General features: G+C 33.7%; 1 protein-coding gene across 1 annotated transcript in view; it reads right to left on the bottom strand.

Moving 5' to 3' along the window:
* Positions 1 to 18539, bottom strand: part of LOC129220616 (nitric oxide synthase, salivary gland-like) — a 150013-nt gene that overhangs the window by 49812 nt on the left and 81662 nt on the right. Inside the window, 7 exon segments of the mRNA XM_054855046.1 lie at positions 7622 to 7796; positions 10634 to 10756; positions 13095 to 13162; positions 14554 to 14658; positions 15948 to 16092; positions 16646 to 16746; positions 17464 to 17658. Coding sequence (XP_054711021.1) covers positions 7622 to 7796; positions 10634 to 10756; positions 13095 to 13162; positions 14554 to 14658; positions 15948 to 16092; positions 16646 to 16746; positions 17464 to 17658 — 912 coding nt within the window.

Here is an 18539-nt window from a genome sequence, read left to right as displayed (position 1 = left end):
TATGACATCGAACGTTCAAGATTCTAATAAACTTGTGCCGTTTCCATCCTGGAGGCGCTGCTCCAGTTACCCACTCTTTTCGAGTTTTGTCGACGATCTCGCAGGTGGATTTTAAGTATTGTTTTCAATCAAATGAATTACGAGTTGTAAAAAAAGTTTTAAGAGCACCTTTTTTAAATTTTAAAAATCAAACTCATATTCTGTGAGTGATTGAAAGTGGTCAAGCTATTTTTTTTTATCGATACGATAGAAAAAATTGAATTAATGTTGTGCAAAATCACATGAATGGATCTCCAAGCAAATTATGGTTACAAACAATTTATGCTATTTTGTGACAAAAGGAAGTGATAAAATAATTGAATACAAGTGTAACTCTGCGAGATTAATTTTAATTTAAAGAAATATATGAACCTTTAAACTTGATTTATTGGGTTTCAATTTGCCAGTTCAGGTTGTTAATATTTCTCTTCAGTGAGTATTTAGGTAAAACTATATTATTTTTCCTTTTTTTAAATGCATAAATGATTTAATTTTAAATTTTGGAATTTATCTCGTCGAAAAGATATGGGATGAAAAGAAAAAAAAAAATCAATTAATAAAGTGGAACAAAATGTCTCGAAAGTTTAAAGAGTTGATGATCGATAATATGTAGATGGATTGTGTGCTTGTGCTGCCCTTGCTCTGCTAAAATAACTCAAGTAAGTTTAGGGGTGTCATGTTAATTACAAATGTTCTTTTTCTATGCTTTTTCACATTTTTAAAGACTGAAAACGAATCTTTGAAAACGATTCCAAAAGTAATTTTTCGAAATTTAATTTTATAAAGATTACGTGATGAATTTTAATATTCTTCTACAAAAAGAAATACTTTTTTTTAATTATTAAAACTGTGCAAAAAATTACACTAGAGATTGAAAAAATGAAAGAAAATTTTTAGTTACATTTCAAAGAAATCAGTTCAGGTGCTCCAATATCCATCACATAAAAATTAAAAATCTAACTTATTTCGTTAGCTGGTTGAAGATGTAACCTTGGACAGCTGGAAAGAACTTTTTAAAGTAAGTCAAATTCATAGAAATTGGTTTTAACAAAATGTTGGTTTTACTTTCAGACTTTTCACGATCTTTGTTATTATTTCATAATCTCCGTTGAGCTTTGCAATTTGCTTCGTCATTGTGAACGCAATGTCCGTCACCGAGAGCCTTAGGGAGACTGGCTGTTTTCCTTGCACCAACAGAGTGCTGGCAGTGAAACTTGTTTTACAGAATTTTGAAGAATCGTTTCCCTTTCATCAGCGCCGACTCGGCAGTGAAATACGTTTTACATCAGCGGTTCTCTATCTGGGCGGGGGGGGGGGGGAGCAGAAGAATTTCAAGGGAGGCGCGAGAGTAAGAAATTAAATAAAAATGCCGAGCACACTATAATTTATACAGTATTGTGGTTACATATACTGTCCAACCACGGATTGTATGGAATTTTCAAATGTCCTGATAAGACAAATCTATCTGAATGAGGGGGAAAAGTAAAAATTTGATGCCGTTATTCCGCTCATTTGAATGAGACTGCTTCTGCAACAGCTAAAAAATTATAGATCGCTAAATAGCTTTTATTTAAATATGCTTTTAGCTGCATCGCTAAAAAATTATAGATTCGTCCATTTGCGGTTGTAAAACGGATGTTTGTCTTTCCATACAATCTGTGGTCAATCAGTTTAAGTAAAATAACTGTGTCAGGTCCCCTCGTTGAGGTGAAACTGATTGGTACTGTATATCAACCTCATCATCTACATCCCATATCAGTCTTTCTCAACTTTTTGGACTCGTGAACCGGCAAAAGCTTTTGAAAAAATTTCACGAACCGTTGATGCCTCCCCTTCCCAACTTTTTCTTTCTTTTTTTACAAAACTAAAATAATAGTAATAAAATAAAACTTCACTTTAAATTGAAGGACTGTCTCAAAAATGTAAAGATAAGTAATTATTGTAAGAGTTATACAAAAGTAACCATACATGTGAAAAATCATAGAAAATTAATAAAATTAATCACAAAATTCAATAAAAAAGTGTTACCCTACTGATTATTATTATTAAGTTTTTTGTTTGAATATTTTTTGACGGGTTTGCGAACAAAAAATCTCTGAGGTTGAAAAATCTCTGTGAATGTTTTCTGCAGACCGATGTCGGTCCGTCCGACCACCGGTTGAGAATTAGTCGTAGATTACCTCAAGTAAATTTGTACTTAACCTTCGTTTCTTGACTTTCATATGTTATCTCAATTACATGTTCTAACACCAGTATGTTCAAAATATATTTATGTACAGTAAAATTAAATTTTATGCTGGAATTATTTGAATTTTTCCACATGGGTTTGCGTCGCGGGCCGCATGTGGCCCACGGGACGTAGGTTTGGCACCACTGCTATATAGCGTATTATTATTTCGAGCTTTCATTAAGATATTCGGGACATAACTTTGGTTCACAGTTTCTCCGGTTTTAACTGCAGTAGTTATATTTTAACAGTGCAATTTATTTGTTGGCATAAATGGTTGAAAATTTTCTAAAGTGTACAGTTATCCAAGATTTACAAACAATGATTATAGAAATGATTAACTTAGTTTAAAGTAATAAATGTCGAAATGTTTAAAAACTCCTGAATTTTATTTCATAGCATCATAAGATTTCTAATTTGTTATTTTGCGTGGAATATAACGTAATAGGACTCGATAGGTTTTAACAATTTCGAATCAACATTTAAGAGTAAGAAATAAATAAATAGCTTTGTGCAGAAAAGTAAAAGGAAATATTACAACGTCAGTTCGCTAGAAATTGCAGGGAACTGTAAACACGTGTTTCGGGACTAGAAGGCGATAAAAGACATGTCTTTTCATCCATAAGTTCACTTTTTGGAATTGCACAAAGGGTTCCTTGTAACCCCGAAACACGTGTTTGCTGTTTCCCGCAATTTTGTGCGAATTAACGCTGCAACATTTCCTTTTTTTATTTTCTTCTATATATCTAATTTTTTGGAAGAAAATATTGGATTCGTGCAAATTTTTGAATTTCAAATTTTGACCGATTCGAACATTTTGAGGTGTGCTGAGTCCATTTCGATCATTTTTGGAAAATGTCTGTCTGTGTGCGTGTCCGTGTGTGTGTGTGTGTGTGTGTGACCGTTTTTTTTTTCTTTTTTTTGTGACCGCTCTACAGCGAAAACTATCGCATGAAATCGATCAAATTAGGTACGCATATGAGTCGTCTCTATGTGAACTTGTGCCCATTGGTTTTTGTCGCGAAGTCCTCCAAAGGGGGAGGAGCAATGGGACGTTTTTTGAGTTATGCGTGCCTGCTATTCCAAAAGAAGGAACTGGCGGAATCAAACAAAATTTGGTCATGCGTTACCCCTAACAAGAACAGGTGCTGATTCAATTTTGGTATTCATAGCTCAAACGGGAGCTGAGCTATCGAACGTTTTTTTTGTCATCAATTGTGACAACTATATCTCAAGAAATAATGAACGGAATCAAACAAAAATTTATCGACAAGTAGCTTTATTAGTGCAACAATAAGAAAGGTAAATCGTAAAAGACTGTCGTCTGCGTACTTCACGTGATTTTGATTGTTATGAAATAATCAGATATATTATCTCAATAATTTAAAATTTTTAACTGTTGCCTTCTGTTTGTTAACAAATAAAACATCTTATTAATTCCAGCTAGGCTTTTAAAATAACTTTCAAGTTTCGCTCTTTGCTTTGCTTTTGCGATAATTCGAAAATTGGGACGGTCGTCAAGTTTTTGTGTGAGTAATCTTTTTTTTTTGCAGGGAATATTACGTTTTCGTCAAGTATAGGGAGGGATAAGAATTCATAAGAAAGATATGGAAGAAAGTTTCGTGATGGTCACAACATACTAGTTTAAAGTAACTTCTAAACAGTCTGACCATCAATGAGATGAAAAGGCAAACATTCGGTTTACAGGCGGAAATGGACGCATCTATTAGTTTTTAGGGATGTCAGCTTTTGCTGATATGTGTTAGCCTTTAAATTAAGCATAGTCACATTGAAATTAAAGTTGCGAGCGCATCAAATATTTACCTATTCCCCCCATTCAGATAGACTCGTCTGAACTGAACGTTTGCGAATTCCATATCATCCGTGGGCAGACTGTAAATTCAAAATGATTGGGTTTCAAATAAGCTGAGCACAGTGTTGCCAACTTATTTTTTAAAATCCTATAAAACGAATTCTATAAACTTTGCTAGCAGAGTATAGCATTGGCTGCAGTTTCTTCTGAATTCAAATATTCTAAAAAAAAAAAAAAAACGTATTGGTGTCAACTTGGCCCACATGATGAGAATAACCCTGAATGAGTAGATTTATTACATGCAATTTTCTGCACGTATTCCAAAATATATTTTAGACAATTTACATTACCACGAAAAACATTAGATTACAAAATTCTCAACAAAGAGCTTTGCTTTCAAGTTTGTTTTTGGATAGGCATCGTAAAGACGTTCACGTTTCTTTAATTCCTTTTTGTCAGGAAATGATGTTAAAAGAAGTTAAAGGGATAAAAGATTAATGGGGTGTTACTGAGTTTACGTGGCAGTAGCTTGTACGAAAAACAACACATTTCCTTTTTAAGTTTTTGAAAACAGAAAATGCAGTTCCTTTCTTATTTGCATTTTGAGATTTCCATAGAGTCGCCATTTTTTTGAAAACGTGATTTTAATTTTAGATTGCGTGCTAGAATTTAACGAAAAATCTACATATATCCTTCAATATCGAAAGTTTTTTTATTTATGTGCTGTTACGTCTTCATTAACGAAACATTATTTTGAGAGGAAAAGAATCAATAATGGAATGCTGCAAAATAAAATATACACCCATTACCAAAATGATTCTAACATTTGAATGAATTTTTGAGTAAAACTGAAATATGATTATGATTATTTTCACTAACTATTCAAGCCATTATGTTATTTACACCTCCCTCATTGTATAGTCAACAAAAAGTAATCAGCGTCAGTAAGTACTCCTTTCTGATCAGGATTTTGTTTTGAAAGTTTTCTCTTTAACTAATAATTTTAACCAAAAAGCTTTTTCATTATCCAATTTACCTTTCAGCAAAAATAAATAAATAAATAAATAAACTTGCGAATTGTACGCTAAAAAAGCGAAACAATCCTGATTTTGACAACTTAATAGTTCTAAGAAACTTACCATGAAAAGTAATTTTTGATTCATTTTTACGAACTAAGAATACTCTCTTTTACGAAATCGACGTTAAGGTCGAATTAGATCTTCCGTAGGAGCTTCTGTAATTGGGTTGTTTCCTTCAGTCAAAAGTATTACTTTTAGTCACTAAAGTTGATACAATGAGCAAAAAAATTAAAATAAATAAATAAAAATAAATAAAAAAATAAATAATAAGTAAAAAAATAAAAAATAAAATGAATGAATAAAATAAATAAATAAAAATAAATAATAATAACATTTACCCAGAAAATACTTTTATTTTCCCATTTGTTATTTTTTAATTAGTTTTTTTAAATGTCCGAGTTTTCAAGCAAGGTGTGGTCTTTATGACGTCAGAAATGATGTACATCGGCGCTTCTCCACTAGCGCACTGAATGTTTACGCTCGCTGTCTATCGCGTTTCCATGTCATGATAATTCAGAAGCGAATTAAATATTGAGCTCTACGCTTGCTATCAACCGCATCGTTGCCAGTACACGTGCGTAAAGATGAGAATTAAATACTGCGCCCTGCGCTAATGGCAACAGCGAATGGCAGTTCATCATTTGTGATGTCTTGCGCAGAAGCGTATAAAATGAAATTGAGTCTTCGCACCGATTTAAATAATTTTTTTTAAATACTAAACTTCGTCAAATTATTTTAAAAATGATCAAATCCTATGTTTTTAATCATGCTCTGTCAGAAAAAAATACGTACTTTTAAAATTTCGGGAACGACCCCATTGTTTAAGTTTAGAAGATAACCCTTTTGAAATGCATTGTAATTTTACATATGTTCGAATACAGGCAACCGTTATTTCAGATAATTGATTTCATGACTTGATGACGTTGGGTAGGATACTAACTAGTAAATGAACACTCAAAGCACAATTTCCTTTTCAGAAATTCATAACATTAGTAAAAGCTGCAGTACGTAATAAAAACATATTTACCGGTGTCATGTGTAATTGCCAACTTATTTTTTTAAAATCCTATAAAACGAATTCTATAAACCTTGTTAGCAGAGCATTGGCTGCAGTTTCTTCTGAATTCAAATATACTAAAAAATACGTATTGGTGTCAACTTGGTCCACATGATGAAAGTAACTCTAAGTGAGTAGATTTATTACATGCAATTTTCTGCACGTATTCTAAAAAATATTTTAGACAATTTACATTACCACGAAAAACCATTAGATTACAAAATTCTCAACAAAGGGCTTTGCTTTCAAGTTTCTTTTTGGATAGGCATCGTAAAGACGTAACCTGGAGACGGTTTTCGCTAGAGGAGCAGCATCGTGAGGCGGCCGGCCGACGGTGGTGCTGCAGAGGGAGGCGGTTGGCGCCAAAAATAAACCAACGCCTGTTTACATATGGATTCACATTTATTCCAAATTTCACCCAGAACGTAGCATTACTTCTTGAGATATGGCACTCACAATGGAAAAAAAAAAACGTTCGATCATGCCACCCCCTTTTCAGCTGTTGACACCAAAATAGAAACAGCTCTTATACCTTCTAAGGGCTACTTGTCGATAAATTTTTGTTTGATTCCGTTCATTATTTCTTGAGATACAACAATCACAATTGACGACAAAAAACGTTCTGTAGCTCAACCCCCATTTGAACTACTGACACCAAAATTGAATCAACACCTGTACCTGTTAGGGGTAACGCATGGACCAAATTTTGTTTGATTCCGTCAGTTCCTTCCTTTGGAATAGCAGGCACGCATAACTCAAAAAACGTCCCATTGCTCCACCCCCCTTGGAGAAATTCGCGCCAAAAACCAATGGGCACAAGTTCACATAGGGACACATATGTGTACTACATTTCGTTCGATTTCATGCGCTAGTTTTTGCTGTAGAGTGGCCCAAAAAACTGGTGTGACACACACAGACACACACACGCGCACTTAGACAGACAGACATTTTCCAAAAATGGTCGAAATGGACTCAGCACACCTCAAAACGTTCGAATCCGTCAAAATTCGAAATTCGAAAATTTGCACGAATTTGATACTTCCTTCTATATATTGGATATAGAAGAAAGTAAAAACAATGCTTCAATGCAAGTTTTATTACAAAATACATTATTCATTCTTTATATACCGTAATTTTCAGATCAAATTTCTGATTTGTTCATTTTGAAAAAGTAAGTTATTTTAACCATTTCACTTTGCCCTACATTTCCTTACTATATGAAAATGACAAGAACCGTATTTGGACTTAAAAATCTCTTTCCATCCTAGCTACCACAATTAACTGTCATATACATAAGTGTTACAAAACACACATCACTCCGAAAACAGAGAATGTTCAACTGTGTAATATTTTAACTCCATTAATAACTAACTCGAGAAGTATCATCAAAAATAGGCATTTCTTACGTGGAATGCGTCTTGTGCCCACTGGATGAAGGAATGCTCTTGTCCACACAGTTCGTCCCCTGTTCCAAGTTTGACCATCCGTTCTCCTCCCAGTTCGCCCAGCATCGTATCCACGTACAGACCAAAAGAGCAAAAGTTTGGATACGCACTGGAGCCCAGGGCAAACACTGCAAACCTTTCGGGGGAAAATGAATCTTTGAATAGCTCATATAATTAAAGAATAGAATATTACTTACGTTGCGGATCTCAAAATCTGTGTATATATGAGAAAAACAAGTTTTAGCACAATCAATTCACAGCTTCTATTGAAAATCTTTCATTCAAAAAACGAAAAATATTGGATTTGATTGAAGTTGTTTATATGTATTTATGTATATATATGAATTTTTCCATTCGGAGTAAGTCTAATTGGGTAAAAAATCTTTGTCTGTATTTCAAATATTATTCCACTAGTCTTAGCCTATATTCCAAACATCATTCCAGTAGTTTTAGATAATGTTTCAAAGATCATCCCACTAGTCTTAGCGTATATTATTATCCGACTTGTCTTAGCCTTTATTTCAAATATGTGTCTACTTTGAATAAATTTAGAACAACATATTTAAACTATTATTCCAAAGAATTCCTGTATAGAATCCTTGTACTGTATTGTAGTTGAAGGACTTCTTGGCTTAAGATTTTGTAACTTATTTTGGTGTATACATTTGTTAAGACTTATTAAAATCAGATTTATGAAATTTTTTAACAGGAGAAAATATTTCATTTTTACACTATAAATTTTTGCAAAACATACTATAAAATGACTTAGAGACCATTTTACGAATATTATTTGACGTTAAAGATACATTACTCATTTCTAAAACTCTTTTTCTTGGATTCTATCTTGAAACAGCAAGACAAAAAACTGGCTTGTAAAAACGTTTTTTGTTATTTTAATATCTGAAAACTAAGTAGTCCCGGAAACATCGAAAACTGAGCAGCAAACGTGCGAGAAGTGAATTTAAGAATAAAAGAAATTAAAATAACGTGCAAAGAGGGGAAATTCTTTTCTCTGACCTTAATTTTTACACTTATGGTTCTGACTAAACTTTCAACGAAATTTCATTATTTATGTATTTCCAAAGTTTTATCAGTGGCAAAAGTTGGAAAATTTCAACAACAACTAAAAGCAGAAATCAATGCAATAGAATCTATAAATTACAATAAAAACAGAGAAACTTCTTATTTTCATGTTGGGTCATTTAAACTTTTTCTTCTCATTTAAGAATTAAAAGTTACGACGTCAACCGAGTTTTTTTAAAAAAATTTAGTAGTACTACTCTAAGCAAACTCTAAATATGTTCTTATTATTATTCAAACTTGGCCAGGCGATCATTTTATTTACAGACAATTTTTTGCTTTGCAAATTCTAACATAAAACCACACAAACGAAAAATTATTACCAGAGGACTGATTTCAGAGAGCTGATTTAAAGTGAATTTATACTCTACGTTTCCAATCTTTTCAAAAGAAAAAAAAGTTATCATTTAAGAGTTTGGTTTTAAAGTGTTATTATCGTTTCAAAATAATGACTGCCGATAATATACGTATGTTGTAAGGGAAGCCGGAAAAATTTAAATATAAAGTTTTTAGGAAGTAGATTACATTGTAACGAATTCGGAACTCACGACTGAAGTATTGCAACTGGTGACAATATTTGAAGAGTTCTAAACATTTTTCCAATGTCTACGTATGAAAACTTTACTCAAATAAAAACAAAGTGCCGTGCTGAGCGCAAAAGTGGTTTTTACAGTCGAGTTCAAAATGAGAAATTGCAGTTTGAAGTTTTGCGCCTCCATGTATTTGATTTAGGTACATTTTTTTTTCAGAACGAAGAAAAAAAATTCAATGCACAAATGACCATAGAACATTATACTTAGGTGAAAATATGGTGTCAAAGAACCACCTGGTGACTAACTCAATTTCTGATAAAAAGTGCACATACGATTTTCGTGCTCAGCACGGCAGTATAGGGTTACTGTGTCCGGGAAGAAAAACATTAGAATTAATTGACAAACAATTTTAACTATTTTTTTTTAATTGTTAGAAATTATTTTGCCGATGTACTCGTATTACCGTTCATACGAAAGCAATAACTCATATTTTCCCTAAGAAATTTTTCATATAACCAAAAGGTCATTCCTCTGGCCCGTCCGAATCTTTTTCTCAAATTATTTACAAACAATCCACAAATTAAATTTGTAGTACTAAATTATGCACACATAGAGGAGTAAAATAACGTTATTTTAATTTTTAGCTATTTAAATAATCAAGGTACATTGTTTTAAAGTTCGTCCCAAGGTTTTTATGTCATTGTCCTAGCCTAGAAATGAGTTCAATTATTACAGGTAAAAATATGGAATTTTGAACTTTCTGTAAAGCAATACTGTTTATTCCCACTATTTTGTTGTTCTTCTGGAGTATTTTGTAGTTCTGATTTCCCTAGTGATCTTATTATAACTGTGAAGTTCAGAACTGAGGTGTGTAACATTTTTGCTTTCACTCTGCTGGACAACATTTCTATTTTATGTACAAGGTTTTTTTAGTTATTTCTGTTACGCGTAGTTTAATTAAGATATAAGAGTTTTCGAAAAATGACATTTTTAACCATAAATATAACTCGAGGTTCTAGGCATTGGTAACAGGTTTTGTGCAGATAATTTGTCCCTCTCCTGGTACATAAAAATGTCACTCTCTAGGCATTTTCTATACCAGGAAAACATAGCTAAAATGCATTTAAAAAAACTTTAAAGCATTTTCTTTAAAAAAAAATTCTGATTGGAAAATACCAAGTTTTCGGAAAATCACCCTGTAATGAAATCGCTTTGAGGTTAACTACGCTCCAATACGAGACAAATTACAATTGATAAAACATAAACTGATTTTCGATTCCTCCAATTTTAGTGCTTTGGAGTACTGACGTTTTATAACCGGAAACGATGTTTTATAATACATGTATATAATTCATTTTACCTGACATTGCTGAGAGGTCCTATGTCATCACTCAGCTCTGTCGTGAGATTGCTGTTATAACAGTCATCATCTTTCAAGTCCATGGGCATACTGTTCATCCTCACAAACGGCATACAAGTGCTGCTGCAAAATGTTAGAGTCATGTTAAGCTCTAATTATAAGTTTAATCAATTTATCTTGAATTGTTTCTTGCTTCATCACTGATCTATGAGGATATGCATTAACTACATCAACGCATTCACCACAGCAAGTATTTTGCACGAATTTAAAGAACGGTAACTCAATATATTTTTACTATTTTTTAACTGAATGTTTAGCATATCTTAGCTACGCATATTCTTAGACAGTTGTATGGACCATGGCCTCACTCGATGGAGCTGATACTTTCGGGCATTGACAATTTTTGACTTTTCTGTGTTAAATCGATGCAACTATGATCTGCTTTTGAAATTCTCGAAAAATTCGAAACTTCATATGTTGCCCATTTTGACCGCAAGAGGCGCTGAACGGAATCGTATGTATCCACCAATCAATGTCACCGTTTCAAAGTTCGTTTATTTTTCATTACACGTCATCCATTTTAACTGCAAGAGGCGCCGTAAGTAGTAGTTTTTCCTGATTTCCAAGTTAGCCTGAGATTTAAATAGCTTAAAACAATGACCCTTCGTCCTGCTTTTCGTGCAAAAATTTAATCCATTCACATCTTTCATTTTGATAATTTTAAATAACTAAATCATGTACCTTCTGACTCTCGTTTTCTCCATGCTATACATATTAAGCCTATTAAGTCTGGTAACATAATCTAAATCTCAAAGTCCCCTTACTAGTCTAGTTTCCCTTCTTTGAATCCTTTCCGAAACGGAAATATCTTTCTTCACATAAGACGACCAAAGCTGAACAACATATTCCAAATGCGGTCTTACTAAACTCTCATATAAAGGCAGAAGAACCTTCTTAGATTTGTTTGAAATAGATCTATTGATAAACACCCAAGTATTTTGTTGACTTTGTTACTTGCAATGCTGCACTAAACTTGAAGTCCTGATCTATTAAGTTACCCAGATCCGTAACATTTTTTGCCTGACTAATGACTGAACCCTGTAAACGATAACTCGTACGCTTATTTCCATGACCTAAGTGTAGCACTTGACATTCCCCTACATTAACTGCCATACCCCAAATATCCGCTCACTCAGTAATATGATCTAAATCCTCTTGAAGCTGTTTTACTTGTTCTTCATTTTCGACAATCCCCATCACTTTTACATCGTCAGCAAAACAATTCATGCTTCCAGAAATATTTTCATTGATGTCAATTATAAAGATAATAAACAAAAGAGGCCCTAAAACTGATCCCTGAGGAACCCTGCATAAATCATCACTCCCTTTAGAATGATTTCCTCTCACAACTAGTCTTTGCCTCCGACCAGTGAGCCAATTTCTAACCCAAAGTAAAGTTTTTCCTCCTATTCCAATGTCAGCTAGTTTGCTGAGACATGACTTTCTCCGATCAGCCTGCTCCCAGCGTAAGCAAAAACACTTTTTAGGGTTCCCATCAATGTCATCTGCTAGCCTTTGCTCCAATTCCCATTTTTTGAATCCGTACCAAATACTTAAAATTTCGCCTTGCCTTACCATACTGGAGCATCTCTGCACTCTGACCAGTTTCTTTAAACTGACGAAAAGCGGCTTGCTTATAATTTAGAGCTTCTTTAGTCTCCATAGAGAACCACATAGGTCAAATTTTGGTACTAACACCTTTTCTCCTAAATGGAACTTAATCCCCAACCGTTTTAGCAAGTTTTTCCTTAAATTCCTTCCACTGCTGATCTACGTCGCTATTTTCCAATCCTGACGAAAAAAACCTCTTTCAAGCTCTGCCTAACTGCAACAAAATCAGTGTTTCTGAAATTGGGCACAAACCTAAAATTATCATCTTTGTACACTTCAAATTTAATCCGGAAACTAATGCTGTTATGATCACTGTCTCCGATGTGATCCCCTACACACAACCCTTGAACAAAACTTCCTACGTCACAAAAAACTAGATCCAAAATCGCCTCCTCTCGAGTTCCCTGAAGAAATGAAAGAATCGATTATAATGTTCAGTTTTGAGAAGGATGTGTGTCGTTAGATTAGGTTTCTGAAAAATAAGTTGTATTTATTTAAAGTTTGAGAGTCTCCGAGTTGGGCCTCTGTCTTTAAAACAAAGGCCGGCTCATTGACGCTCTTTTTATGACAAAAAACACGTGGCTGCTATATTATCACAGTTATGGTCTTTTCACATACTTTTTCATCTGGACCACGAGCTATTCAATGAGTACATTGGCAAAATATGAGAACTACACTAACAGTTAATGCTACCAAATAAATACGGATGGTGTCAAAATGGTTGATAGGTCAGCTCATGTTTGTAAGAGATATAACATAAGAAGAAATGGAAAGAGCAAAAGGATTATACCTAATATATTCGACGTCAGGCGTCGTTTCTCCGGTTACTTTAATGGCTTGAAGACTTCGAGCAAATGCCTAAAAAATTGAAAGGGGAAAAAAATAAAGCCTATGAACTTATGAACTTTTGGAAATCAAATATGAAATGATATTATTATGTATTCAGTAAGAATGGGGTCGTTTCCAAAATTTTAAAAGTATTTTTTCTGAAAGAGCATGCTCAAAAACATAGAATCTGACCATTTTTAAATTATTTCTTTAAGTTTAATATTTTAAAAAAATTACTTAAATCGGTGCTCTTTCATCGTTTAACGCTTCTGCTGATGACATCACAAATGCTGAAAGTCATCACAAATGATCAGTGTTGCCATTCACGGTCCAAAATATTTAATTCGCATCTTTACTCACATGTATTGGCAACGATATGGTTGATACCAAGCTTAAAGCGCAATTGTAATTCGCTTCTTGATTATCATAACGTGGAAATGCGGTAGAAAGATGCGCCATAGTGCATCATTTGTGACGTCATAAAGAGCACGCCTTGTTTCAATAATCGGACATATAAAAAAATTAATTAAAAAACAACTGTTGGTAAAATAAAAGTATTTTCTGAGGCCATGTTATTTATTTATTTTTTTTGCTTATTCTATCAATTTCAGTTACAAAAAGTGCTACTTTTGACTGAAGGAAACACCCCATTCAGTAAAGTTTTCAGAAAGTAAATACCGTTTCACTCTATCGCAGCCGCAAGGCCGCAACGCTGCGGCGTTCTGCGCATGCGTTCTAGCTTTTCTTGTTCAATGGCTCTCAATTAACGCAAATTTGAGTACTCTACGCTGTATTTTCAGTTTGCTGTACACATTTAGAATGTTTAAGACAGTTACTGATGCAACAGACTGTGAGATTCGTGCTGTGATTCGATTTTTGAACAAAAGGAATGTGAAACCGGCTAAAAATGTTTCGTTAAGATAAAGATGTTTACGGCGAAGATGGTGATGGAATGATGAAAAAGGTGGTTAGAATGCTTAATGATGACGGAACAAATGTCCACAATGAGGCTTTAAGTTATCGGGCTTCTGTTGTCAAAGATGATCTGGTCAGGAAAGTTGATGAAAAAATCCACAAGAATAGACGTTTCACAATGACTACGCGTTCTGCCGAATTTCTGTAAATGTCACGTACTGTTGAGACGTACTGGGAAGTTTCTAAGAATAAGGTATAGTAGAAAAGCTAGTGACCCGTTGAGGCAAGGTATGCTCTTTCAGGTCTAAAAAACATTAGCTTTTTTTTCAAAATGGTACTTATTTCCCGAATAATTTACTACATAAATGTATAGCTGAAATTTTTTTTTTGTCGCATATTAAAATTAAGAGCAGATAGTGATTCATAGAGTGAAAAGTTAGTTAGGTACAATTTGAATAAAATTGTAATGAATTGTTACCTAAACATTTTCGTTAAAAGTTACTCACTTCACCATTTTCTGGAGGATCACCGTTTCCGAAAGTGCTTGTAACAACTAATAGAAGGGTTTCATGTTCAAGGTTAATGATATCGTAGTCGGACATACAAATGACCTATAAAAAATTGAAATATTATACATTTTCTAAGTTCCAATAAATGATTTACATTTTAAAAATAAAAGTGTACCCTTCACAATTTAAAGCAAAATATAGGTAAGGTATTATGTTAATTGCATGTAAGCTGAATAATGATTCATTAATGTGTACATAAAAAAATGTTGCAACGAAAATGAAGGAGTGTATTTATTGCAACATGTTCAAATATCTTCTCAATTTCTAAGCATTCACACAGTAATTAAAACTACTCATTGTTTCAGAAAAATCAGCGCCCCCCCCTATTGCAGTTTAAAGAAATATGTTGATGTCAATTAATAGAAAATAAGTCATATGACTTTGAAAAATGACATATTCGGAAAGAATGTAAATTGTCGAACTTCGCTTGGACAGTTGCGTGAAGAGAAAAGCTCCCTTAGCTCGGCACTAAATCAATGTTGCTCCTTACGATAACAGCAAATGTTAGCTTTTGAACCAATAAAATAATATTCAACATCAAACGCGTGCGTATTTCCATGATATTTTTGATTCTGATGTTGGAATAAAATAGCATTCGTTTTCGGCGCAAGTGAAAACAAAAATATTTCAACCAATAATTCAGGATAACAAACTTTTTATCGCAGTTAACAGCAGTTGGGAATATCTGGTACAGCTGTTATATAGAAAAAAAACCGTGCCTGTAATTATTTTCCAATAAAAATAATGATCTATTACGTTCTTTAGTGTAAGTAATTTTTGCAGTATAAGTAATGTACTGAAAGGATTCAGAAGCTATTATTTGTGCCCAAGTAGAAATTATGTCCTATTGAGATCTTTCATGAAAGATTTTTTGCTTTACACCTGTTACACTAAAAGATGTGGTTATTGCTTTTGTTCCAGTAAGTATTGTGTCCTATATCGGATGATATAGGTACGAATTTTTAGAAGACTCTTGCTGGAAGGAGAACTCTTGCTAGTCCAGAGTTAAAGAAAGTGAAGACAGTTTCAAAAGGGAGAGAATCTGGAGAAAATGATTTATAGTGACTTATTATTATTATTATTTTTGCGTTGGACAAATAACAAATATTTCATAATGGTTATGCATTAAAATTCGTCGAAAATAAATAGATTGAAAATATTTTTACTCGAATTTTATCTTTTGTTTCTGCAATAAGTTAGAGGTTAAAGAAGTGCACTGCAATCCATTACTAAAATTAATTTCCCATTGAATTTAATTGCTGAATTACTTTTATATATTATTATAGTATAATGCATAAAGTATATTGTGCAAATCAAAACTTAGCACTTACTGTTGCATTAAAACCGTGGGAAAAAATGTCACCCAACATTTTTGCATAGCGTTCCGACTTTCCCGTTTCTGTAGCAAATAAAATGGTCGCTTTTATTCTTCGAGATAAAGCCATTCCAAAGAGATTGGACGTAAATTTGACGGCCCTGTAAAATACAGAATGATAAAATTAGTTTAATTATTAGGACAAAAACAAAACACAAAATACTGTTCGGAATTATGACTCTTTTCTCCGAGTGCACTTTATTTATAGTGGTTAACATCTATGCAGAATAACGGCAACTGCGCAAATATGTTTTGGGATGTTCATCTCCTTACTAAGGTCCCTTCCCTTGTTTATCATTCTAATATTTTTTTTTTGTATTATAGTCTAATAATGTGCGTACAGTTTTAGATTTACACTAAAAATTAGGACACACGACAATAGATCAATGCCCACGAAAGCCAAAATTTAAAATTAAAATACTTAATTTTTGCCGTGTTTAGTAAACATAAAGTTGATATTGGAACTGTCAACTCCTAAGAAAAGAGAAGAGTTACTCCTACTATCCTCCTGAGATTACTAATTTGAAGAATAGTTTTTTTGAAAAATAGATGCGTCAAAAACATTGTCTCTGGGCATTGTCCATCAGCTAAAGGCTTGTTAGCGGCTCGGGATCTTCACTTTTTATTTAATGATTGATAAAAATAAAGACTTACCTAGCAATCTCTTTAAACCTGAATTTTCTTGATGGTGTCCGTGGTCCGTTTCCTGCATTTTCCCTGTCCTTTTCCCAAATATGAGTCTTCCAAGGAGGATCCTGCAAAAATGAGTTATTTCTCATGTACCGTACTTTGGTCATACTTTCATACTGATTTTAGCTCAAGTAGTCATTTTAGTTATCCTTAATTTTAACGCTCACCAACGCAACCGAAAGTCGCGAAAGAACTGAGTCAGTTCTCTCGCGACTTTCGGTTGTGTTGATGAGTTTTTCGCACTGTTGAAGAGGTTCCAGTGTAGCCTTGAAATAGCTATATACTGTATTTTCTTCACAATTTGTGCTTTATTTACGTTGGTTTTTCACTTTAATCATATTGTAGCACAAAATTTATTTGTTAATTTTTCATCAAAAGATCAGTACATTAAGCACCAGATAATTGAATCAGCCGTTATATGAGCCCTCCAAAAAAAAGAAAACTACCTTTTAAAATTTCAATGGCGCAGGACGCGCCGTGACCCCCCCCCCCCCAGTTGGGCACTCATGGGTAAATAACTTAAAAGGATTTTTTTTATACATCTAGAATTACGTTATTACAGCTCCATGCGGAATAGGATACGTACAATGTTGTAATAACCTGAAAATTCCCATTTTTGTACTTGCGTTAATCTGGCCTTGAGGTACAAAATTTTATAAAATTCTAAAGAACCCATTCTGAAAAATACCTTTCGAACATGCCTCAAATTATTTCATTGGAGGAAAAAAAAAACATCATTGCTTTATTGTCTTTCAACATACTGAGCGGATAATCCTACTCACCTGATATTCATAGCTCGGCTTCAGATTGTAGTAGAGCATCTCCTGGTGAAAGACAGGTGTCAGGCTCCCGCTGAGGGGCGGCACGATCCATACCCAGTCGGCAGGACACCCTCCCCTCAACCGGATCTCGTTCTCCCAGTGCTTCATGAATGATTCCGATGCGGTGTGATGGTCGACGATCGTCACGTTCGCCTTCTGGAAGACAATTAAGGTTCGTCAGGAGATGGGCTTTCAAGACAAGAGTAAACCAATCAAATGAGATCTTTATTTTTAAGAGGAACTCTTGAAAGTGAAAAGCTTCATCTTCCATGCTTTTCAAGGGCTGATGCAGACTACCATTTTAGGGAGGGGGTCATAATGAAGAATGAATCCCCCCCCCCCCCGAACCTACAAACGACCCTACGGTATAAAGTTTGAAACTTTTCAGAAATTGCTCGAGTATCAATAAAAAGTTCAAATCGACCAGAAATAATGCACCTGATAAGGCAAAAGGTTAAAAGTGAGAGAGACGCCATACTTTTTGTAGAAATTAGATAAAAAATTAAAAATGCAAAATAAATCAACCCCTTACGTTTCATTTTAAAGTTACACTATTATTGAGTGTTAAAATTACCATTAACGTGCTTTCGACTTAAATGAAAAATAAATAAAGAATAAAAATTGAAAGTTGGCAACCTCTCCCATAACGTGTGGGAGAGATGCCATCTATGTTATTATTTCTTGTTTTGGACCTTTTTGCGGATTATTTCCTAACCATAATTATTACGGTATATTGTACATGACTCGTGCAACTACTTTTGGAATAAGGAACATTTAACCCAATCAGTTTTTTTTTTGTTAAATAATAATTTTCCCAACATTCCGAGCACACAAGCATATTGTTTTCCATTCATTTTCGAGCTAGGTAGTTTTGGGATTGGATAAGATTTCTGAAAACTCTTTGTAGGGATTTCTTTCCTTGTGAATGTTTGTTTGGAAGTTGATGTTTTTTTTTTTTTTTTGGAGACAGAGCACTTTCAAGAAAAATGTTAAGAGTAGCTACCTTCAATTAAATCAGAAATAGCGAAGAAATGATC

The sequence above is a fragment of the Uloborus diversus genome, chromosome 4 (genome assembly GCF_026930045.1).
Source record: "Uloborus diversus isolate 005 chromosome 4, Udiv.v.3.1, whole genome shotgun sequence".
Taxonomy (NCBI): domain Eukaryota; kingdom Metazoa; phylum Arthropoda; class Arachnida; order Araneae; family Uloboridae; genus Uloborus; species Uloborus diversus.
Note: the sequence above shows the minus strand (reverse complement) of the source record. Positions and strands in the feature narration are given on the sequence as shown.